Source organism: Pseudophryne corroboree, chromosome 1, assembly GCF_028390025.1.
Source record: "Pseudophryne corroboree isolate aPseCor3 chromosome 1, aPseCor3.hap2, whole genome shotgun sequence".
NCBI lineage: Eukaryota > Metazoa > Chordata > Amphibia > Anura > Myobatrachidae > Pseudophryne > Pseudophryne corroboree.
This window is the reverse complement of record NC_086444.1, coordinates 421,421,530-421,446,911: the sequence shown is the minus strand read 5'-3', so window position 1 is coordinate 421,446,911 and position 25,382 is coordinate 421,421,530. Positions and strand designations below refer to the sequence as shown.

Below are 25,382 nucleotides of genomic sequence, written 5' to 3'. Positions count from 1 at the left end.
GTGCTGAGGGAGAAGCCCCGCCCCCTTTTCGGCGGACTTTCTCCCGCTTTTTCTGTAATACTGGCAGGGGTAATTTTACATCTATATAGCCTCTAGGACTATATATGATGTATATTTGCCAGCCAAGGTGTTATTTATTGCCCTCAGAGCGCCCCCCCCCCAGCGCCCTGCACCCATCAGTGACCGAAGTGTGAGGTGTACATGAGGAGCAATGGCGCACAGCTGCAGTGCTGTGCGCTACCTTGGTGAAGACCGAAGTCTTCTGCCGCCGATTTTCCGGACCTCTTCGTGCTTCTGGCTCTGTAAGGGGGGCGGCGGCGCGGCTCCGGGAACGAACACCAAGGTCGGGTCCTGCGGTCGATCCCTCTGGAGCTAATGGTGTCCAGTAGCCTAAGAAGCCCAAACTACCACCTGTTAGGTAGGTTCGCTTCTTCTCCCCTTAGTCCCTCGCTGCAGTGAGTCTGTTGCCAGCAGATCTCACTGAAAATAAAAAAACTAAATATACTTTCTTTCTAGGTGCTCAGGAGAGCCCCTAGTGTGCATCCAGCTCAGCCGGGCACAAGAATCTAACTGAGGTCTGGAGGAGGGTCTTAGTGGGAGGAGCCAGTGCACACCAGGTAGTCCTAAAGCTTTCTTTAGTTGTGCCCAGTCTCCTGCGGAGCCGCTAATCCCCATGGTCCTTACGGAGTCCCCAGCATCCACTTAGGACGTTAGAGAAACATCCGATATCGGCTGGATTCCCGCACTTCCGGCGATCTCGGACGCCATTACATCCAGCTCCTAGTTGGATATTGTACCTGAGCTACAAAGAAAAAACCCACCCAAATACAAAGAAGCTGCATGAGCAGCACAACATATCTTTTTCCTGTTTAGTACCTGAAGATGTTAGCAATGAAATTTAAATGTCTTTAAAATAAAAAATGAAATAAAAATATCAAACAAATTTTAAATCAGAAGATTCTGTAGCCTCTTATATTAATTTTAAGAAAGCCATCGATGCTCCCCCAAATACTGACCCAGAGCAAGTTCTGTAAGTCAACTGAGACCATGTACTATACTGTAACTCTTTAAAAAAGGAAAGGATGCACGTGACAGACGCCACCCACCTGAGCTCGGACCTGACCAGTTTTGCGCATATGCTTCATTAGGGGTTGGGGGAACCATGCTTGTGTGAAACACGTGTGTGACATGGAGAGATCCCATCTTTGATACGTCCTTTTTTTAAAGTATCACAAAAGAAAATGGACTTTGAATGGAATTGCCTGCTAGGAGATGCTGTTTGGGTAAGCACTAATGGCTTTCCTTTAATTTATGGAAACGGTTGTTTAATCTTATTTTAGAGCTCTAATAATAAGAATTTACTTACCGATAATTCTATTTCTCGTAGTCCGTAGTGGATGCTGGGGACTCCGTCAGGACCATGGGGAATAGCGGCTCCGCAGGAGACAGGGCACAAAAGTAAAAGCTTTAGGATCAGGTGGTGTGCACTGGCTCCTCCCCCTATGACCCTCCTCCAAGCCTCAGTTAGGATACTGTGCCCGGACGAGCGTACACAATAAGGAAGGATTTTGAATCTCGGGTAAGACTCATACCAGCCACACCAATCACACTGTACAACCTGTGATCTGAACCCAGTTAACAGCATGATAACAGCGGAGCCTCTGAAAAGATGGCTCACAACAATAATAACCCGATTTTTGTAACAATAACTATGTACAAGTATTGCAGACAATCCGCACTTGGGATGGGCGCCCAGCATCCACTACGGACTACGAGAAATAGAATTATCGGTAAGTAAATTCTTATTTTCTCTGACGTCCTAAGTGGATGCTGGGGACTCCGTCAGGACCATGGGGATTATACCAAAGCTCCCAAACGGGCGGGAGAGTGCGGATGACTCTGCAGCACCGAGTGAGAGAACTCCAGGTCCTCCTCAGCCAGGGTGTGCCCCTGACCAAGTAGCAGCTCGGCAAAGTTGTAAAGCCGAGACCCCTCGGGCAGCCGCCCAAGATGAGCCCACCTTCCTTGTGGAATGGGCATTTACATATTTTGGCTGTGGCAGGCATGCCACAGAATGTGCAAGCTGAATTGTACTACACATCCAACTAGCAATCGTCTGCTTAGAAGCAAGAGCACCCAGTTTGTTGGGTGCATACAGGATAACAGCAAGTCAGTTTTCCTGACTCCAGCCGTCCTGGAAACCTATATTTTCAGGGCCCTGACAACATCTAGCAACTTGGAATCCTCCAAGTCCCTAGTAGCCGCAGGTACCACAATAAGCTGGTTCAGGTGAAACGCTGACACCACCTTAGGGAGAAACTGGGGACGAGTCCGCAGCTCTGCCCTGTCCGAATGGACAATCAGATATGGGCTTTTGTGAGACAAAGCCGCCAATTCTGACACTCGCCTAGCCGAGGCCAGGGCCAACATCATGGTCACTTTCCATGTGAGATATTTCAAATCCACAGATTTGAGCGGTTTAAACCAATGTGATTTGAGGAATCCCAGAACTACGTTGAGATCCCACAGTGCCACTGGAGGCACAAAAGGGGGTTGTATATGCAGTACTCCCTTGACAAACTTCTGGACTTCAGGAACTGAAGCCAATTCTTTCTGGAAGAAAATTGACAGGGCCGAAATTTGAACCTTAATGGACCCCAGTTTGAGGCCCATAGACACTCCTGTTTGCAGGAAATGCAGGAATCGATCGAGTTGAAATTTCTTCGTGGGGCCTTCCTGGCCTCACACCACGCAACATATTTTCGCCACATGTGGTGATAATGTTGTGCGGTCACCTCCTTCCTGGTTTTGACCAGGGTAGGAATGACCTCTTCCGGAATGCCTTTTTCCCTTAGGATCCGGCGTTCAACCGCCATGCCGTCAAACGCAGCCGCGGTAAGTCTTGGAACAGACATGGTACTTGCTGAAGCAAGTCCCTTCTTAGCGGCAGAGGCCATGAGTCCTCTGTGAGCATCTCTTGAAGTTCCGGGTACCAAGTCCTTCTTGGCCAATCCGGAGCCACGAGTATAGTTCTTACTCCTCTACGTCTTATAATTTTCAGTACCTTAGGTATGAGAAGCAGAGGAGGGAACACATACACCGACTGGTACACCCACGGTGTTACCAGAACGTCCACAGCTATTGCCTAAGGGTCTCTTGACCTGGCGCAATACCTGTCCAGTTTTTTGTTCAGGCGGGACGCCATCATGTCCACCTTTGGTCTTTCCCAACGGTTCACAATCATGTGGAAGACTTCCCGATGAAGTCCCCACTCTCCCGGGTGGAGGTCGTGCTGAGGAAGTCTGCTTCCCAGTTGTCCACTCCCGGAATGAACACTGCTGACAGTGCTATCACATGATTTTCCGCCCAGCGAAGAATCCTTGCAGTTTCTGCCATTGCCATCCTGCTTCTTGTGCCGCCCTGTCTGTTTACGTGGGCGACTGCCGTGATGTTGTCCCACTGGATCAATACCGGCTGACCTTGAAGCAGAGGTCTTGCTAAGCTTAGAGCATTGTAAATTGCTCTTAGCTCCAGTATATTTATGTGGAGAGAAGTCTCCAGACTTGATCACACTCCCTGGAAATTTTTTCCTCCCCAACCTTTCAGGCTGGCATCCGTGGTCACCAGGACCCAGTCCTGAATGCCGAATCTGTGGCCCTTTAGTAGATGAGCACTCTGCAGCCACCACAGAAGAGACACCCTTGTCCTTGGAGACAGGGTTCTCCGCTGATGCATCTGAAGATGCGATCCGGACCATTTTTCCAGCAGATCCCACTGAAAAGTTCTTGCGTGAAATCTGCCGAATGGAATCGCTTCGTAAGAAGCCACCATTTTTCCCAGGACCCTTGTGCAATGATGCACTGACACTTTTCCTGGTTTTAGGAGGTTCCTGACTAGCTCGGATAACTCCCTGGCTTTCTCCTCCGGGAGAAACACCTTTTTCTGGACTGTGTCCAGAATCATCCCTAGGAACAGCAGACGTGTCGTCGGAGACAGCTGCGATTTTGGAATATTTAGAATCCACCCGTGCTGTCGTAGAACTACTTGAGATAGTGCTACTCCGACCTCCCACTGTTCTCTGGACCTTGCCCTTATCAGGAGATCGTCCAAGTAAGGGATAATTAAGACGCCTTTTCTTTGAAGAAGAATCATCATTTCGGCCATTACCTTGGTAAAGACCCGGGGTGCCGTGGACAATCCAAACTGCAGCGTCTGAAACTGATAGTGACAGTTTTGTACCACGAACCTGAGGTACCCTTGGTGAGAAGGGCAAATTGGGACATGGAGGTAAGCATCCTTGATGTCCAGGGACACCATATAGTCCCCTTCTTCCTGGTTCGCTATCACTGCTCTGAGTGACTCCATCTTGATTTGAACCTTTGTATGTAAGTGTTCAAATATTTCAGATTTAGAATAGGTCTCACCGAGCCGTCTGGCTTCAGTACCACAATATAGTGTGGAATAATACCCCTTTCCTTGTTGTAGGAGGGGTACTTTGATTATCACCTGCTGGGAATACAGCTTGTGAATTGTTTCCAATACTGCCTCCCTGTCGGAGGGAGACGTTGGTAAAGCAGACTTCAGGAACCTGCGAGGGGGAGACGTCTCGAATTTCCAATCTGTACCCCTGGGATACTACTTGTAGGATCCAGGGGTCCACTTGCGAGTGAGCCCACTGCGCGCTGAAACTCTTGAGACGACCCCCCACCGCACCTGAGTCCGCTTGTACGGCCCCAGCGTCATGCTGAGGACTTGGCAAAAGCGGTGGAGGGCTTCTGTTCCTGGGAATGGGCTGCCTGCTGCAGTCTTCTTCCCTTTCCTCTATCCCTGGGCAGATATGACTGGCCTTTTGCCTGCTTGCCCTTATGGGGACGAAAGGACTGAGGCTGAAAAGACGGTGTCTTTTTCTGCTGAGATGTGACTTGGGGTAAAAAAGGTGGATTTTCCAGCTGTTGCCGTGGCCACCAGGTCCGATGGACCGACCCCAAATAACTCCTCCCCTTTATACGGCAATACTTCCATGTGCCGTTTGGAATCTGCATCACCTGACCACTGTCGTGTCCATAAACATCTTCTGGCAGATATGGACATCGCACTTACTCTTGATGCCAGAGTGCAAATATCCCTCTGTGCATCTCGCATATATAGAAATGCATCCTTTAAATGCTCTATAGTCAATAAAATACTGTCCCTGTCAAGGGTATCAATATTTTCAGTCAGGGAATCCGACCAAGCCACCCCAGCGCTGCACATCCAGGCTGAGGCGATCGCTGGTCGCAGTATAACACCAGTATGTGTGTATATACTTTTTAGGATATTTTCCAGCCTCCTATCAGCTGGCTCCTTGAGGGCGGCCGTATCTGGAGACGGTAACGCCACTTGTTTTGATAAGCGTGTGAGCGCCTTATCCACCCTAAGGGGTGTTTCCCAACGCGCCCTAACTTCTGGCGGGAAAGGGTATAACGCCAATAATTTTCTATCGGGGGAAACCCACGCATCATCACACACTTCATTTAATTTATCTGATTCAGGAAAAACTACAGGCAGTTTTTTCACACCCCACATAATACCCTCTTTTGTGGTACTTGTAGTATCAGAAAATAAGATTTTACTTACCGATAAATCTATTTCTCGTAGTCCGTAGTGGATGCTGGGACTCCTTAAGGACCATGGGGAATAGCGGCTCCGCAGGAGACAGGGCACAAGAATAAAAGCTTTAGGATCAGGTGGTGTGCACTGGCTCCTCCCCCTATGACCCTCCTCCAAGCCTCAGTTAGGATACTGTGCCCGGACGAGCGTACATAATAAGGAAGGATATTGAATCCCGGGTAAGACTCATACCAGCCACACCAATCACACCGTACAACTTGTGATCTGAACCCAGTTAACAGTATGATAACAACGAAGGAGCCTCTGAAAAGATGGCTCACAACAACAATAACCCGATTTAGTTAACAATAACTATGTACAAGTATTGCAGACAATCCGCACTTGGGATGGGCGCCCAGCATCCACTACGGACTACGAGAAATAGATTTAATCGGTAAGTAAAATCTTATTTTCTCTGACGTCCTAGTGGATGCTGGGACTCCGTAAGGACCATGGGGATTATACCAAAGCTCCCAAACGGGCGGGAGAGTGCGGATGACTCTGCAGCACCGAATGAGAGAACTCCAGGTCCTCCTCAGCCAGGGTATCAAATTTGTAGAATTTAGCAAACGTGTTTGCCCCTGACCAAGTAGCTGCTCGGCAAAGTTGTAAAGCCGAGACCCCTCGGGCAGCCGCCCAAGATGAGCCCACTTTCCTTGTGGAATGGGCTTTCACAGAATGTGCAAGCTGAATTGTACTACAAATCCAACGAGCAATAGTCTGCTTAGAAGCAGGAGCACCCAGCTTGTTGGGTGCATACAGGATAAACAGCGAGTCAGACTTTCTGACTCCCGCCGTCCTGGAAACATATATTTTCAGGGCCCTGACAACGTCAAGTAACTTGGAGTCCTCCAAGTCCCTAGTAGCCGCAGGCACCACAATAGGTTGGTTCATGTGAAAGGCAGAAACCACCTTAGGGAGAAATTGAGGACGAGTCCTCAATTCTGCCCTGTCAGAATGAAAAATTAAGTAAGGGCTTTTATATGATAAAGCCGCCAATTCTGACACACGCCTGGCTGAAGCCAGGGCTAACAGCATCGTCACCTTCCATGTGAGATATTTTAAGTCCACAGTGGTGAGTGGTTCAAACCAATGTGACTTAAGGAACCTCAAAACAACATTGAGATCCCAAGGTGCCACTGGAGGCACAAAAGGAGGTTGTATATGCAGTACCCCTTTTACAAATGTCTGAACTTCAGGTACTGAAGCCAGTTCTTTCTGGAAGAAAATCGACAGGGCCGAAATTTGAACCTTAATGGACCCTAATTTTAGGCCCATAGACAGTCCTGTTTGCAGGAAATGGAGGAAACGACCCAGTTGAAATTCCTCTGTAGGGGCCTTCTTGGCCTCACACCACGCAACATATTTTCGCCAAATGCGGTGATAATGTTTTGCGGTTACATCCTTCCTGGCTTTGACCAGGGTAGGGATGACTTCATCTGGAATGCCTTTTTCCTTCAGGATCCGGCGTTCAACCGCCATGCCGTCAAACGCAGCCGCGGTAAGTCTTGGAACAGACAAGGCCCCTGTTGGAGCAGGTCATATAAAAGCCCTCACTCTTGTGAGAGGCGTGCATTATAAAGTGAGGCTTGGCTTATTAAGTGAGTTTGTAACAGCAGCAGGTGAGTATTCTCTATCTATCCATATAGGGATTGTAATATTGTGGGAAAAAGGAGTGAGAATTTGGCTGTGTTTGTCTCTGTGCTTTCACTTGTGCTGTCTTAGAGTGTGAAGAGAAACTAGGAGGAGGAGTGGCTGAATCTAGGTGTGAAGTGATTAGGAGGAGGGGCTGAATAGAACAGCTACCTGAGGAGAAACTATATAAACAGTGACCAGACTCTGTGAGCTGTGCTCTTGTGAGAGGCGTGCATTATAAAGTGAGGCTTGGCTTATTAAGTGAGTTTGTAACAGCAGCAGGTGAGTTAGAATACAGCAACAGGTGAGTTTTAAAATACACCAAGTAACACACAAATTTGAAATACCATTCACATCTGATACAATGTTTGGCCTTGTGCAGTGCAATGGATGTAAAGCATTTGTTTGGAAAGAGGCAGCGTGGAGACTCAGCTGCTGTCCAATCTGTGAGCAATTTTCTCTGCTGAAGGAGGAGATAGCAAAACTGCATGCTGAGATTTGTAAGATGTCTGTGTCTTTGAAGCCTCCACTGCCTCAGAGAGCCACCAGAAGACATTCTGCCTGGACTACTGTGGGCTCTCAAGGGCAGAGGTTTCCAGAGGGACACAGACACCTCCCGCAAGCGGTGACACTGCAAAACTCGTATGCTACTCTTGCAGGGCTGGAAGATACAACTAATAGAGGCACTACAGAACAGGAGGATATGGGGACATCTACCAACCATAGGAACAGGAAATGGAACAGGAAAATTAAATCTCCGAAAAGGACTGCACTTCTTTTGGGAGATTCCATTATTAGAGGAATACATCTGGGAAATGCAAATGAAGTAGAGAAACAAGTAAGGTGCTTACCTGGAGCCACAGCTCCAAGGGATAAAGAGCGCATGCTAAGAATTGTGAAGGCAGCAAGAAAAGATGGGGAGGTGGATGTCATTGTCCACCTAGGGACAAATGACCTGGCAAATGCAGAACTCATTGCTGTAAAAGATGAATTTAGGAAGTTAGGGACTGCTCTGAAGCAGGTGGCAACCACTGTATCTTTTTCAGAAGTATTGCCAGTACACAGAGGGGAAGACAGAACTCATTGCATCAGAAACTTCAATGTTTGGCTAAGGACATGGTGCAATGAGGAGAGATTTGGATTTATAGGCCATAGTCACACCATCTGGCAAGATAGGAGCTTATACAAAAGTGACGGCCTGCACCCATCTTCAACGGGAACGAAAATACTAACTGAACAGTTTGGATGCTTCATCAAGAGCTATTTAAACTAACAAAGGGGGGCAGTGAACCAAATAGGAATAAAGAAATCTGCTCCCCCAACACAGAGGTATTGTTTCTGCAGGCAAAGGGAATAGGAAGCATATCCACAGCAACAGAAGATAATTCAGAACAAAACCAAATAAAAATAGGCAGAGAGAAGAACATAGCTAGGAACAGAAAAAGCACAAACAAAACTCTAAAAGCTATGTGTGCAAATGCTAGGAGCTTAGGAAATAAAATCCCAGAACTAACTGCAATAATGACAAGGGATGATCTAGACATTGTGGCAATTACAGAGTCATGGTACAATGAAAATCATGACTGGGACATAGCTATACCGGGATATACTTTGTTTAGGAAGGACAGAATTGGAAAAATCGGGGGAGGGGTAGCAATGTATGTAAAAAATGCCATAAATACTACATTAATACAAAGTATTGAAGAAAAAACTGAGGCCCTTTGGGTGACCATAGAAACAGGGGAAAAGTTGATTATTCGTATTGGCGTGATATACAGGCCACCAGGTCAGGAAGAGGAACTTGACAAGAACCTATTGCAGGACATAACTAAAATGGCATTAAAAGGAGAGGTAATAATCATGGGAGACTTTAATCTTCCTGATGTAAACTGGGAGGTGTCTGTTGCTAGTTCCACTAGAAGTAGGAACATTTTAAATTCCCTTCAGGGAGCATCCCTCCACCAATTGGTGAGGGAGCCCACTCGGAAAGACGCAATATTAGACTTAATACTTACAAATGGAGACAGATTATCAGACGTAAAAGTGGGTGAAAACCTCGGATCCAGTGATCATCAAGCAGTATGGTTCAGCATTAAGACAGAGACTGACTCGTCCCATACAAAAACAAAGGTGTTGGATTTTAGGAAGGCTGATTTTGTAGGGATGGGAAAATGTGTAAGCGATTCTTTGGCAGAGTGGAGGAACTTGGAAACAGTGCAGGAGAGGTGGAAAACATTCAAATGTGCAATATTGAAGGCAACAGACCTTTGTATCAAAACTGTTAGGAAAAACACAAGGAAAAGGAAGCCAGTGTGGTTTGCAAAAGAAGTAGCAAATATTGTGAGAGCAAAAAAGATGGCTTTTAGGAAATATAAGCAGACACAAAATAATGAAGACAAAAAGATATATCTTGTTAGACAGAAGGAGACAAAGAAGGTAATCAGATGTGCAAAGGCACAAGCTGAGGAGAAAATGGCCCAGTCAGTGGGTAAAGGAGGCAAAACTTTTTTTAGGTATATAAGCGAAAAAAGAAAAACAAAAGGCGGAATTATAAAACTAAAGACGGACACTGGGAATCTTGTTGAGGGAGACAATTTAATAGCAGATCATCTTAATGATTATTTTTGCTCAGTATTTACTACTGAAAGAGAGGGGAAGGGGCCACAGTTGAGTTGCAGGGATATTCAGGAAAATGAAACAAGTACATTTACAGAGGAGAAGGTCCTAACAGAACTCTCAAAGCTGAAAGTGGACAAATCTATGGGGCCAGATGGGATACATCCAAGGATACTAAAAGAACTTAAAGAGGTGCTGGTAGCACCATTGACAGAATTATTCAACCAGTCATTAGCTACAGGAGAAATTCCAGGGGACTGGAAAAGAGCAAACGTAGTCCCACTGCACAAAAGTGGAAGCAAGGAAGAGGCAAACAACTACAGACCAGTGAGTCTTACATCAGTAGTAGGGAAATTGATGGAAACACTCTTAAAAGAAAGAGTTGTAGATCATCTCAAATCCGGCAATTTACTGGATCCCAAACAGCATGGATTCACTGGGGGAAGATCATGTCAAACAAATCTTATTGACTTTTTTGATTGTGTGACTAAAGTGATGGATAAAGGTGGAGCCATGGATATAGCTTATCTTGACTTTAGTAAGGCTTTTGACACAGTTCCACATCGCAGACTGCTAAATAAACTTGAAAGTTTGGGATTGGATATTAGGATTATTGAATGGATAAGATCTTGGTTGAAGGATAGAAAACAGAGAGTTGTGGTAAATGGAGTGCATTCACAGGAGGGAAATGTTACCAGTGGAGTACCCCAGGGATCTGTACTTGGACCAGTGCTTTTCAATATCTTTATTGGTGACATTGCAAATGGGATTAAAGGGAAAGTATGCCTTTTTGCAGATGACACAAAGGTATGCAACAGGGTAGACACACCAGGTGGGGTAAAACAAATGATTGAGGATCTAGGTAGACTAGAGGAATGGTCAAGAGTCTGGCAATTACAGTTTAATGCCAAAAAATGCAAAATCATGCACTTGGGTCTCAAAAATCCTAAAGCTAAATACAGTATTAATGGCACTATACTGGAAACTACTGAGGAGGAAAGGGATCTAGGAGTCACTATTTCAGATGACTTAAAGGCAGGTAAGCAATGTAACAAGGCAATGAGGAAGGCTAGTCAGATGCTTGGCTGCATTGGGAGAGGAATCAGCAGCAGAAAGAAAGAAGTAATAATGCCACTGTATAGGTCATTGGTACGGCCTCATCTAGAATACTGTATTCAGTTCTGGAGGCCATATCTTCAAAAGGATATTAATACATTAGAAACTGTACAAAGGAGGGCAACTAAAATGGTGCATGGCCTACATCACAAAACATACCCAGAAAGACTAAGAAATCTCAATATGTATAGTTTGGAGCAGAGAAGAGAAAGGGGCGACATGATAGAAACTTTCAAATATATGAAGGGTTTTAACAAAGTCCAGGAGGGAAACATTCTCCAAATGAAGAGAAGCAATAGGACACGAGGACATGCACTGAGACTGGAGGGGGGGAGGTTCAGGGGAAATTTGCGGAAAAATTATTTCACAGAAAGGGTAGTGGACAAGTGGAATAGCCTCCCATCAGAGGTGGTAGAGGCTAAGACAGTAGAGCAATTTAAACATGCATGGGATAGACATAAGGATATCCTTACAAAGAAATAAGGATCAAATAAGGTTAGTGATAAAAAAAAATAATATATAAAAAAAAAAAAAGGGGCAGACTAGATGGGCCAAGTGGTTCTTATCTGCCGACAAATTCTATGTTTCTATGTTTCTATGTTTAGAGGTAGAGGCCACGGGTCTTCCGTGAGCATCTCTTGAAGTTCCGGGTACCAAGTCCTTCTTGGCCAATCCGGAACCACGAGTATCGTTCTTACTCCTCTCCTTCTTATGATTCTCAGTACTTTTGGTATGAGAGGCAGAGGAGGGAACACATACACTGACTGGTACACCCACGGTGTCACCAGAGCGTCCACCGCTATTGCCTGAGGGTCCCTTGACCTGGCGCAATATCTGTCTAGTTTTTTGTTTAGACGTGACGCCATCATGTCCACCTTTGGTTTTTCCCAACGGTTTACAATCAGGTGGAAGACTTCTGGGTGAAGTCCCCACTCTCCCGGGTGAAGGTCGTGTCTGCTGAGGAAGTCTGCTTCCCAGTTGTCCACTCCCGGAATGAACACTGCTGACAGAGCTATCACATGATTTTCCGCCCAGCGAAGAATCCTTGCAGCTTCTGCCATTGCCCTCCTGCTTCTCGTGCCGCCCTGTCTGTTTACGTGGGCGACTGACGTGATGTTGTCCGATTGGATCAATACCGCCTGACCCTGAAGCAGGGGTTTCGCTTGACTTAGGGCATTGTAAATGGCCCTTAGTTCCAGAATGTTTATATGAAGAGATGTTTCCATGCTTGACCACAAGCCCTGGAAATTTTTTCCCTGTGTGACTGCCCCCCAGCCTCTCAGGCTGGCGTCCGTGGTCACCAGGACCCAATCCTGAATGCCAAATCTGCGGCCCTCTGGTAGATGAGCACTCTGCATTCTTGCATGGAATCTTCCGAATGGAATCGCTTCGTAAGAAGCCACCATTTTTCCCAGGACCCTCGTGCACTGATGCACTGACACCTGGCCTGGTTTTAGGAGGTTCCTGACTAGCTCGGATAACTCCCTGGCCTTCTCCTCCGGGAGAAACACCTTTTTCTGGATTGTGTCCAGAATCATTCCTAGGAACAGTAGACGTGTCGTTGGAATCAGCTGCGATTTTGGAATATTTAGGATCCACCCGTGCTGACGTAACACTACCTGAGATAGTGCTACTCCGACTTCTAACTGTTCCCTGGACCTTGCCCTTATCAGGAGATCGTCCAAGTAAGGGATAATTAAGATGCCTTTTCTTCGAAGAAGAATCATCATTTCGGCCATTACCTTGGTAAAGACCCGAGGTGCCGTGGACAACCCAAACGGCAGCGTCTGAAACTGATAATGACAGTTTTGTACTACAAACCTGAGGTACCCTTGGTGAGACGGGTAGATTGGGACGTGGAGATAACCATCCTTGATGTCCAGAGACACCATATAGTCCCCTTCTTCCAGGTTTGCTATCACCGCTCTGAGTGATTCCATCTTGAATTTGAACCTCTTTATGTAAGTGTTCAGGGATTTTAGATTTAAAATTGGTCTCACCGAGCCGTCCGGCTTCGGTACCACAAACAGCGTGGAATAATACCCCTTTCCCTGTTGTAGGAGGGGTACCTTGATTATCACCTGCTGGGAATACAGCTTGTGAATGGCTTCCAAAACTGCCTCCCTGTCGGAGGGAGACTTTGGTAGAGCAGACTTCAGGAACCGGCAAGGGGGAAACGCCTCGAATTCCAGTTTGTACCCCTGCGATACCACCTGTAGAATCCAGGGGTCCACTTGCGAGTGAGCCCACTGCGCGTTGAAATTCTTGAGACTGGCCCCCACCATGTCTGAGTCTGCTTGTAAAGCCCCAGCGTCATGCTGAAGACTTGGCAGAAGCAGGGGAAGGCTTCTGCTCCTGGGAAGCGGCTGCATGGTGCAGTCTTTTTCCCCTTCCTCAGCCCCGGGGCAGAAAGGAATGGCCTTTAGCTCGCTTGTACTTATGGGAACGAAAGGACTGAGTTTGAAAAGACGGTGTCTTTTTCTGCTGATGTGAAGTGACCTGGGGTAAAAAGGTGGATTTTCCAGCCGTTGCCGTGGCCACCAGGTCCGATAGACCAGCCCCAAATAACTCCTCCCCTTTATACGGCAATACTTCCATATGTCGTTTGGAATCCGCATCGCCTGACCACTGTCGCGTCCATAACGCTCTTCTGGCAGAAATGGACATAGCACTTACTCTTGATGCCAGGGTGCAAATATCCCTCTGTGCATCACGCATATATAGTAATGCATCCTTCAAATGCTCTATAGTTAACAGTATATTGTCCCTATCCAGGGTATCAATATTTTCAGTCAGGGAATCCGACCACGCGACGCCAGCACTGCACATCCAGGCTGAAGCGATTGCTGGTCGCAGTATAACACCAGTATGTGTGTATATACTTTTAAGAATATTTTCCAGCCTTCTATCTGCTGGTTCTTTGAGGGTGGCCGTATCAGGAGACGGTAACGCTACTTGTTTAGATAAACGTGTGAGCGCCTTATCTACCCTAGGGGGTGTTTCCCAACGTGTCCTAACCTCTAACGGGAAAGGATATAGTGCCAATAATTTTTTAGAAATTAGCAGTTTTTTGTCGGGGGAAACCCACGCTTTATCACACACCTCATTTAACTCATCTGACTCAGGGAAAACTATTGGTAGTTTTTTCACAACCCACATAATACCCTTCTTTGTGGTACTTGTAGTGTCAGAAATGTTCAATGCTTCCTTCATTGCCGTGATCATGTAACGTGTGGCCCTACTGGACATTACGTTTGTCTCCTCACCGTCGACACTAGACTCAGTATCTGTGTCTGGATCTGTGTCGACCCACTGAGGTAACGGGCGTTTTAGGGCCCCTGACGGTGTCTGAGACGCCTGGACAGGCACTAATTGATTTGCCGGCTGTCTCATGTCATCAACCGTTCTTTGCAAAGTGCTGACATCACTTAATTCTTTAAATACGATCATCCAGTCAGGTGTCGACTCCCTAGGGGGTGACATCACTAACCCAGGCAATTGCTCCGCCTCCACATCATTTTCCTCCTCATACATGTCGACACACACGTACCGACACACAGCACACACACCGGGAATGCTCTGATAGAGGACAGGACCCCACAAGCCCTTTGGAGAGACAGAGGGAGAGTCTGCCAGCACACACCAAGCGCTATATATATATATATATACAGGGATAACCTTATATAAGTGTTATTCCCTTATAGCTGCTGTTTATATAGTTTTTAGCTGCCAATAGTGCCCCCCTTTCTCTTTTTTACCCTGATTCAGTAGCAAGTCTGCAGGGGAGAGTCAGGGAGCCGTCCTTCCAGCGGAGCTGTGAGGGAAAATGGCGCTTGTGTGCTGAGGAGATAGGCTCCGCCCCTTCACGACGTCCTTATCTCCCGCTTTTTCTGTAAAAAATGGCAGGGGTTAAAATACATCCATATAGCCCCAGAGCTATATGTGATGTATTCTTTAGCCAATCTAAGGTATATCATGTTATATTGCGTCTCAGGGCGCTCCCCCCCAGCACCCTGCACCCTCAGTGACCGGAGTGTGAAGTGTGCTGAGAGCAATGGCGCACAGCTGCGGTGCTGTGCGCTACCTTAGTCTGAAGACAGGAACGTCTTCTGCCGCCGATTTCACCGGACCTCTTCGCTCTTCTGGCTCTGTAAGGGGGCCGGCGGCGCGGCTCCGGGACCCATCCAGGCTGAACCTGTGATCGTCCCTCTGGAGCTAATGTCCAGTAGCCTAAGAAACCCGATCCACTCTGCACGCAGGTGAGTCCGTTTCTTCTCCCCTTAGTCCCACGATGCAGTGAGCCTGTTGCCCGCAGGACTCACTGAAAATAAAAAACCTAAAATATACTTTTATTCTAAGCAGCTCAGGAGAGCCACCTAGCCTGCACCCTTCTCGTTCGGGCACAAAAATCTAACTGAGGCTTGGAGGAGGGTCATAGGGGGAGGAGCCAGTGCACACCACCTGATCCTAAAGCTTTTATTCTTGTGCCCTGTCTCCTGCGGAGCCGCTATTCCCCATGGTCCTTACGGAGTCCCAGCATCCACTAGGACGTCAGAGAAATATGTAACACCTCCTTCATTGCCCTTAACATGTAACGTGTGGCCCAAATGGAAAATACGTTTGTTTCTTCACCGTCGACACTGGAGTCAGTGTCCCTGTCTGTGTCTGTGTCGACCGACTGAGGTAAATGGGCGTTTTGAAGCCCCTGACGGTGTTTGAGACGCCTGCACAGGTACTAATTGGTTTGCCGGCCGTCTCATGTCGTCAACCGACCTTGCAGCGTGTTGACATTATCACGTAATTCCCTAAATAAGCCATCCATTCCGGTGTCGACTCCCTAGAGAGTGACATCACCATTACAGGCAATTGCTCCGCCTCCTCACCAACATCGTCCTCATACATGTCGACACACACGTACCGACACACAGCACACACACAGGGAATGCTCTGATAGAGGACAGGACCCCACTAGCCCTTTGGGGAGACAGAGGGAGAGTTTGCCAGCACACACCAAAACGCTATATTATACAGGGACAACCTTATATAAGTGTTTTCCCTTATAGCATCTTAATATATAATAATATCGCCAAATAAGTGCCCCCCCTCTCTGTTTTAACCCTGTTTCTGTAGTGCAGTGCAGGGGAGAGCCTGGGAGCCTTCCTAGCAGCGGAGCTGTGTAGGAAAATGGCGCTGTGTGCTGAGGAGAATAGGCCCCGCCCCCTTTTCGGCGGGCTTCTTCTCCCGTTTTTCTGACAACCTGGCAGGGGTTAAATACATCCATATAGCCCCAGGGGCTATATGTGATGTATTTTTAGCCAGCATAGGTACTTTCATTGCTGCCCAGGGCGCCCCCCCAAGCGCCCTGCACCCTCAGTGACCGTTGGTGTGAAGTGTGCTGAGAGCAATGGCGCACAGCTGCAGTGCTGTGCGCTACCTCATGAAGACTGAGAAGTCTTCAGCCGCCGATTTCTGGACCTCTTCTCTCTTCAGCATCTGCAAGGGGGTCGGCGGCGCGGCTCCGGTGACCCATCCAGGCTGTACCTGTGATCGTCCCTCTGGAGCTAGTGTCCAGTAGCCTAAGAAGCCAATCCATCCTGCACGCAGGTGAGTTCACTTCATCTCCCCTAAGTCCCTCGTTGCAGTGAGCCTGTTGCCAGCAGGACTCACTGAAAATAAAGAACCTAACAAAACTTTTACTCTAAGCAGCTCTTTAGGAGAGCCACCTAGATTGCACCCTTCTCGGCCGGGCACAAAAACCTAACTGAGGCTTGGAGGAGGGTCATAGGGGGAGGAGCCAGTGCACACCACCTGATCCTAAAGCTTTTACTTTTGTGCCCTGTCTCCTGCGGAGCCGCTATTCCCCATGGTCCTGACGGAGTCCCCAGCATCCACTTAGGACGTCAGAGAAAAGGTCTATTCTGTGCAAAGACATTGGGGCTGGTTCAGCTCTCAGCTCTTTGCTGCTAGACATCATCACCGGTTGTGCACATTACAGCTGAATGCGGTAGACAATCTCTTCTGAATTTCCTGTGCAACTATTTGGGGTGTGATGGAAAATCAGATGGATGGTTACATAGTGCGCTCAATTAGGGAAAATTAAAATGTTATCACACTCCCGATCTCCCGTCTAAAGTAATGGGAGATCGCAAGGTGATATTCAAATGGCCCCACTTATTGCGCAAGCGTAAAAGACCTTGTTTGGGCTCTCGGGAGTAGCGAGCTGAAATTAAGTTGTTGCGCCTGTCAGCAGCAACATTAGAAAAGCTGCCAGCGGGCGTGATCGTGGGTGGGAGATGGGGACGGGACATTTGAATTAGGCCCAATGACTGCTCCAGAGGCACTATGTGGCCATTGCCAGGAATTTAACTTTCCTCATTATCTTTACCCCAATTTCACACATGCAGAGATTTTGCAGAGTTACTCTGAACAGGTAAACATACTACACTACTATTGTCTTATGCAATTTCCATTGGTCCTTACCCAGATCTCGGATTGTACAGTGTTGTGTTTTGAGCTCCTCTTTCAGAATGGAAACTCTTTCCTCTAGGAATGCAGACCCTAAATAAAGAACATAGGTAATTAGCAGAACATATGCCTACATACAATGGTCTAAGTGTGCTCAGAGACTGCTTAAACAACCATTACCTTTCTTCAGTTCCTCTTTGTCCCGTTCCAGCTTGTCCACCACATCCTGGTTCTGCTGCCCCTTTTCTTGTATCCTCCTTTCATTATCCTTTGCCTGTTTCTGTAGCTCTTCTCTCTGTGCCTGCAACTGGCTCTTACAGCTTTCCATGTTATGTTGCAGTCTCTCATTCTCAAGCTTTGCAGCTTCCAGCTTACTCCTCAGAGGTTGGATGACCTGTGTAAGCTCTGACAGATGCTTACTAATGCGAGCTAGGTCCTTGCTCTCTTCACTGGCCCAGTATCGCATTTCACTTGGTGACAAGATTCCAACAGCTGGCAAAACTTCTTGAATTTTTGTGAGAGAGGAGGGCAGGTTCTGACTGCTACACACACTAACGATGGCACCACTAACTTCTTTTAAGCTACTTTGAGCAATGGCACATGCATCACAGGGTACAAGAGCAGACTCTAATGTTTGGGAGCCTACAGTGCGAGTGTCCTTTGCAATGGAAAGAGACATTTCCTGCGGGGTGCAGTCAAGGCGGTAGCTCTCGGAACATAAATGGGAAGACTCGTTTGCAGTCCCTTTGTGTTTAGTCACACTTGTGTTATCACTGGTTGATGATCGCTATAGATAAAATGGAATTGTAAAAGGCATATGTAAAGCAATCTATATACAGGTTGAGTGGGTTCACTACGGCTGGCCGGCGGTCGGGCTCCCGGCGCCCAGCATACCGGCGCCGGGAGCCCGACCGCCGGCTGACCGACAGTGTGGCGAGCGCAAATGAGCCCCTTGCGGGCTCGCTGCGCTCGCCGCGCTACGGGCACGGTGGCGCGCTACGCGCGCCACACTATTTTATTCTCCCTCTATGGGGGTCGTGGAACCCCACGAGGGAAAATAAGTGTCGGTATGCCGGCGGTCGGGCTCCCGGCGCCGGTATACTGAGCGCCGGGAGCCCGACCGCCGGTATACAGAAGACCACCCGGTTGAGTATCCCTTATCCAAAATGCTTGGGACCAGAGGTATTTTGGATATCGGATTTTTCCGTATTTTGGAATAATTGCATACCATAATGAAATATCATGGTGATGGGACCTAAATCTAAGCACAGAATGCATTTATGTTACATATACACCTTATACACACAGCCTGCAGGCAATTTTAGCCAATATTTTTTATAACTTTGTGTATTAAACAAAGTTTGTGTACATTGAGTCATCAAAAAACAAAGGTTTCACTATCTCACTCTCATTCAAAAAAGTCCGTATTTCGGAATATTCCGTATTTCGGAATATTTGGATATGGTATACTCAACCTGTATAAACAAATTTCAACAAAGCTATTTCTATGCATGTCATTCTTTTTGGCAACTATACAGATTGTAGGAAACAAATCTAACCCAGCATACAGTAATGGTACTCTATCTGTAGACAGATACAGCAAATACCCTTCTTTACTATACTTGTATGTGATTACATATTCATACCCACTATTTTGTCTGATAGGATACAGGAAAGTAGACTGGATCTACTTAAGTAAAAAAAAATCCGCAGAAGGTGGTTTTACTCACTGCCTGTTGATAAATTGTTCCTAACTTCATCATGCTGCTCCAATATTTCCGAACCGTTAGCCCAACCGACATAGAGGGTCCAGGACCGCGAGTTGGGGTGAAACGACCATCACTGCTGATCAATTCAGTGTAAGCATCGAAACTTTGGAGAAGTAGAAGCAACCTGAACATAAAAGAGCAAATACCAAATATGATTAATTACACAAAAATAAACTGGCTAATAACAATAATAATAATAAAAAATAATAATGTTCGTCTGAAAACCCATACCGGTTGCATCCTGGACAGATTCACAGACACTGAATGTATACATACCTCCCAACTTTTACCCTACCTGAAGAGGGACACACGCGCGTCGAAGCCGCGCGCACTCCCGAAAAAGGGGCGTGGTCTATGGAAAAGGGGGCGTGGCTTCGCGGGAGGACTCGCGAGCCACGCCCCGTTTTCGTCACTGAGGGGGCATGCCCAGCGCTCTGTGAGCCGCTGGCATGCCTCCTCTCCCTCTGTCTGCACTGAATAGACGCTGTGCGCATGCGCACAGCGTCTATTCACCGCTGCTCCGCTAAGCAGAGCAGCGAGAGACGGAGTCTCCCAACTGCCCCCCCCCACCGCGGGACACTGCGGCCCGCGGGTGGGACAACGGGACAGTCCCCCAAAAACGGGACTGTCCCGCGAAAATCGGGACAGTTGGGAGGTATGATGTATATACAGTGCGGAAAGTATTCACAGCGCTTCACTTTTTCCACATTCTGTTGTGTTAGAGCCTTATTCCAAAATAGAATAAATTAATTTTCTGTCCTCAAAATTCTACACACAATACCCCATAATGACAACGTGAAAAAAAATAAGAATTTACTTACCGATAATTCTATTTCTCGGAGTCCGTAGTGGATGCTGGGGTTCCTGAAAGGACCATGGGGAATAGCGGCTCCGCAGGAGACAGGGCACAAAAAGTAAAGCTTTAGGATCAGGTGGTGTGCACTGGCTCCTCCCCCTATGACCCTCCTCCAAGCCTCAGTTAGGATACTGTGCCCGGACGAGCGTACACAATAAGGAAGGATTTTGAATCCCGGGTAAGACTCATACCAGCCACACCAATCACACTGTACAACCTGTGATCTGAACCCAGTTAACAGTATGATAACAGCGGAGCCTCTGAAAAGATGGCTCACAACAATAATAACCCGATTTTTGTAACTATGTACAAGTAATGCAGATAATCCGCACTTGGGATGGGCGCCCAGCATCCACTACGGACTCCGAGAAATAGAATTATCGGTAAGTAAATTCTTATTTTCTCTATCGTCCTAGTGGATGCTGGGGTTCCTGAAAGGACCATGGGGATTATACCAAAGCTCCCAAACGGGCGGGAGAGTGCGGATGACTCTGCAGCACCGAATGAGAGAACTCCAGGTCCTCCTTAGCCAGGGTATCAAATTTGTAGGATTTTACAAACGTGTTTGCCCCTGACTAAATAGCCGCTCGGCAAAGTTGTAAAGCCGAGACCCCTCGGGCAGCCGCCCAAGATGAGCCCACCTTCCTTGTGGAATGGGCATTTACATATTTTGGCTGTGGCAGGCCTGCCACAGAATGTGCAAGCTGAATTGTATTACACATCCAACTAGCAATAGTCTGCTTAGAAGCAAGAGCACCCAGTTTGTTGGGTGCATACAGGATAACAGCAAGTCAGTTTTCTTGACTCCAGCCGTCCTGGAACCTATACTTTCAGGGCCCTGACAACATCCAGCAACTTGGAGTCCTCCAAGTCCCTAGTAGGCGCAAGGCACCACAATAAGCTGGTTCAGGTGAAACACTGACACCACCTTAGGGAGAGAACTGGGGACGAGTCCGCAGCTCTGCCCTGTCCGAATGGACAAACAGATATGGGCTTTTTTGAGAAAAAACCCACCAATTTGACACTCGCCTGGCCCAGGCCAGGGCCAAGAGCATGGTCACTTTTCATGTGAGATGCTTCAAATCCACAGATTTGACTGGTTTTAAACCAATGTGATTTGAGGAATCCCAGAACTACGTTGAGATCCCACAGTGCCACTGGAGGCACAAAAGGGGGTTGTATATGCAATACTCCCTTGACAAACTTCTGGACTTCAGGAACTGAAGCCAATTCTTTCTGGAAGAAAATCGACAGGGCCGAAATTTGAACCTTAATGGGCCCCAATTTGAGGCCCATAGACACTCCTGTTTGCAGGAAATGCAGGAAACGACCGAGTTGAAATTTCTTCGTGGGGCCTTCCTGGCCTCACACCACGCAACATATTTTCGCCACATGTGGTGATAATGTTGTGCGGTCACCTCCTTCCTGGCTTTGACCAGGGTAGGAATGACCTCTTCCGGAATGCCTTTTTCCCTTAGGATCCGGCGTTCCACCGCCATGCCGTCAAACGCAGCTGCGGTAAGTCTTGGAACAGACATGGTACTTGCTGAAGCAAGTCCCTTCTTAGCGGCAGAGGCCATAAGTCCTCTGTGAGCATCTCTTGAAGTTCCGGGTACCAAGTCCTTCTTGGCCAATCCGGAGCCATGAGTATAGTTCTTACTCCTCTACGTCTTATAATTCTCAGTACCTTAGGTATGAGAAGCAGAGGAGGGAACACATACACCGACTGGTACACCCACGGTGTTACCAGAACGTCCACAGCTATTGCCTGAGGGTCTCTTGACCTGGCGCAATACCTGTCCCGTTTTTTGTTCAGACGGGACGCCATCATGTCCACCTTTGGTATTTCCCAACGGTTCACCATCATGTGGAAAAACTTCCCGATGAAGTTTCCACTCTCCCGGGTGGAGGTCGTGCCTGCTGAGGAAGTCTGCTTCCCAGTTTCCACTCCCGGAATGAAACACTGCTGACAGTGCTATCACATGATTTTCCGCCCAGCGAAAAGTCCTTGCAGTTTTTGCCATTGCCCTCCTGCTTCTTGTGCCGCCCTGTCTGTTTACGTGGGCGACTGCCGTGATGTTTTTCCCACTGGATCAATACCGGCTGACCTTGAAGCAGAGGTCTTGCTAAGCTTAGAGCATTATAAATTTACCCTTAGCTCCAGTATATTTATGTGGAGAAAAGTCTCCAGACTTGATCACACTCCCTGGAAATTTTTTCCTTGTGTGACTGCTCCCCAGCCTCTCGGGCTGGCCTCCGTGGTCACCAGCATCCAATCCTGAATGCCGAATCTGCGGCCCTCTAGAAGATGAGCACTCTGTAACCACCACAGGAGAGACACCCTTGTCCTTGGATATAGGGTTATCCGCTGATGCATCTGAAGATGCGATCCGGACCATTTGTCCAGCAGATCCCACTGAAAAGTTCTTGCGTGAAATCTGCCGAATGGAATTGCTTCGTAGGAAGCCACCATTTTTACCAGGACCCTTGTGCAATGATGCACTGACACTTTTCCTGGTTTTAGGAGGTTCTTGACTAGCTCGGATAACTCCCTGGCTTTCTCATCCGGGAGAAACACCTTTTTCTGGACTGTGTCCAGAATCATCCCTAGGCACAGCAGACGTGTCGTCAGGATCAGCTGCGATTTTGGAATATTTAGAATCCATCCGTGCTGTTGTAGCAGTATCCGAGATAGTGCTACTCCGACCTCCAACTGTTCCCTGGACTTTGCCCTTATCAGGAGATCGTCCAAGTAAGGGGTAATGAAGACGCCTTTTCTTCGAAGAAGAATCATCATTTCGGCCATTACCTTGGTAAAGACCCGGGGTGCCGTGGACAATCCAAACGGCAGCGTCTGAAACTGACAGTGACAGTTCTATACCACGAACCTGAGGTACCCTTAGTGAGAAGGGCAAATTTGGGACATGGAGGTAAGCATCCCTGATGTCCCGGGACACTATATAGTCCCCTTCTTCCTGGTTCGTTATCACTGCTCTGAGTGACTCCATCTTGATTTGAACCTTTGTAAGTGTTCAAATTTTTTTAGATTTAGAATAGGTCTCACCTAGCCTTCTGGCTTCAGTACCACAATATAGTGTGGAATAATACCCCTTTCCTTGTTGTAGGAGGGGTAATTTGATTATCACCTGCTGGGAATACAGCTTGTGAATTTTTTCCCATACTGCCTCCTTGTCGGAGGGATACCTTGGTAAAGCAGACTTCAGGAGCCTGCGAGGGGGAAACGTTTCGACATTCCAATCTGTACCCCTGGGATACTACTTGTAGGATCCAGGGGTCCTGTACGGTCCCAGCGTCATGCTGAGAGCTTGGCAGAAGCGGTGGAAGGCTTCTGTTCCTGGGAATGGGCTGCCTGCTGCAGTCTTCTTCCCTTTCCTCTATCCCTGGGCAAATATGACTCTTATAGGGACGAAAGGACTGAGGCTGAAAAGACGGTGTCTTTTTCTGCAGAGATGTGACTTACGGTAAAAACGGTGGATTTTCCAGCAGTTGCCCTGGCCACCAGGTCCGATGGACCGACCCCAAATAACTCCTCTTCCTTTATACGGCAATACACCTTTGTGCCGTTTGGAATCTGCATCACCTGACCACTGTCGTGTCCATAAACATCTTCTGGCAGATATGGACATCGCACTTACTCTTGATGCCAGAGTGCAAATATCCCTCTGTGCATCTCGCATATATAGAAATGCATCCTTTAAATGCTCTATAGTCAATAAAATATTGTCCCTGTCAAGGGTATCAATATTTTTAGTCAGGGAATCCGACCAAGCCACCCCAGCTCTGCACATCCAGGCTGAGGCGATCGCTGGTCGCAGTATAACACCAGTATGTGTGTATATACTTTTATATGATATTTTCCAGCCTCCTGTCAGCTGGCTCCTTGAGGACGGCCCTATCTATAGACGGTACCGCCACTTGTTTTGATAAGCGTGTGAGCGCCTTATCCACCCTAAGGGGTGTTTCCCAACGCGCCCTAACTTCTGGCGGGAAAGGGTATACCGCCAATAATTTTCTATCGGGGGGAACCCACGCATCATCACACACTTCATTTAATTTATCTGATTCAGGAAAAACTACAGGTAGTTTTTTCACATCCCACATAATACCCTCTTTTGTGGTACTTGTAGTATCAGAAATATGTAACACCTCCTTCATTGCCCTTAACGTGTGGCCCTAATAAGGAATACGTTTGTTTATTCACCGTCGACACTGGATTCAGTGTCCGTGTCTGTGTCTGTGTCGACCGACTAAGGTAAACGGGCGTTTTAAAAACCCCTGACGGTGTTTTTGAGACGTCTGGACCGGTACTAATTGTTTGTCGGCCGTCTCATGTCGTCAACCGACCTTGCAGCGTGTTGACATTATCACGTAATTCCCTAAATAAGCCATCCATTCCGGTGTCGACTCCCTAGAGAGTGACATCACCATTACAGGCAATTGCTCCGCCTCCTCACCAACATCGTCCTCATACATGTCGACACACACGTACCGACACACAGCACACACACAGGGAATGCTCTGATAGAGGACAGGACCCACTAGCCCTTTGGAGAGACAGAGGGAGAGTTTGCCAGCACACACCAAAAAACGCTATAATTATATAGGGACAACCTTATATAAGTGTTTTCCCTTATAGCATCTTTTTATATATTTCTAACGCCAAATTAGTGCCCCCCCTCTCTGTTTTAACCCTGTTTCTGTAGTGCAGTGCAGGGGAGAGCCTGGGAGCCTTCCCTCCAGCCTTTCTGTGAGGGAAAATGGCGCTGTGTGCTGAGGAGATAGGCCCCGCCCTTTTTTCGGCGGGCTCGTCTCCCGCTCTTCAACTGATTCTGGCAGGGGTTAAATATCTCCATATAGCCCCCGGAGGCTATATGTGAGGTATTTTTTGCCAAAAAATAGGTTTACATTGCCTCCCAGGGCGCCCCCCTCCCAGCGCCCTGCACCCTCAGTGACTGCCGTGTGAAGTGTGCTGAGAGCAATGGCGCACAGCTGCAGTGCTGTGCGCTACCTTAAGAAGACTGAGGAGTCTTCTGCCGCCGATTCTGGACCTTCTTCTCTTTTCAGCATCTGCAAGGGGGCCGGCGGCGAGGCTCCGGTGACCATCCAGGCTGTACCTGTGATCGTCCCTCTGGAGCTAATGTCCAGTAGCCAAAGAAGCCAATCCATCCTGCACGCAGGTGAGTTCACTTCTTCTCCCCTAAGTCCCTCGTTGCAGTGATCCTGTTGCCAGCAGGACTCACTGTAAAATAAAAAAC

General features: G+C 47.6%; 1 protein-coding gene across 7 annotated transcripts in view; it reads right to left on the bottom strand.

Annotated features, from left to right (window-relative positions):
- The window catches only part of CCDC157 (coiled-coil domain containing 157), a 197,441-nt gene that overhangs the window by 144,463 nt on the left and 27,596 nt on the right, over positions 1-25,382 (bottom strand). For all 7 annotated transcript variants that reach the window (XR_010171259.1, XR_010171256.1, XR_010171253.1 and 4 more), the window contains exons 3-5: positions 19,212-19,374; positions 17,662-18,268; positions 17,497-17,574 (exon numbers count right to left, since the gene is read on the bottom strand). Coding sequence is in view for 2 of the 7 variants with exons in the window: in XM_063913383.1 (XP_063769453.1) it covers positions 17,497-17,574; positions 17,662-18,268; positions 19,212-19,374 (848 nt within the window). In the remaining 5 variants the exon portion in view is untranslated. The remainder of the gene's footprint in view (positions 1-17,496; positions 17,575-17,661; positions 18,269-19,211; positions 19,375-25,382) is intronic.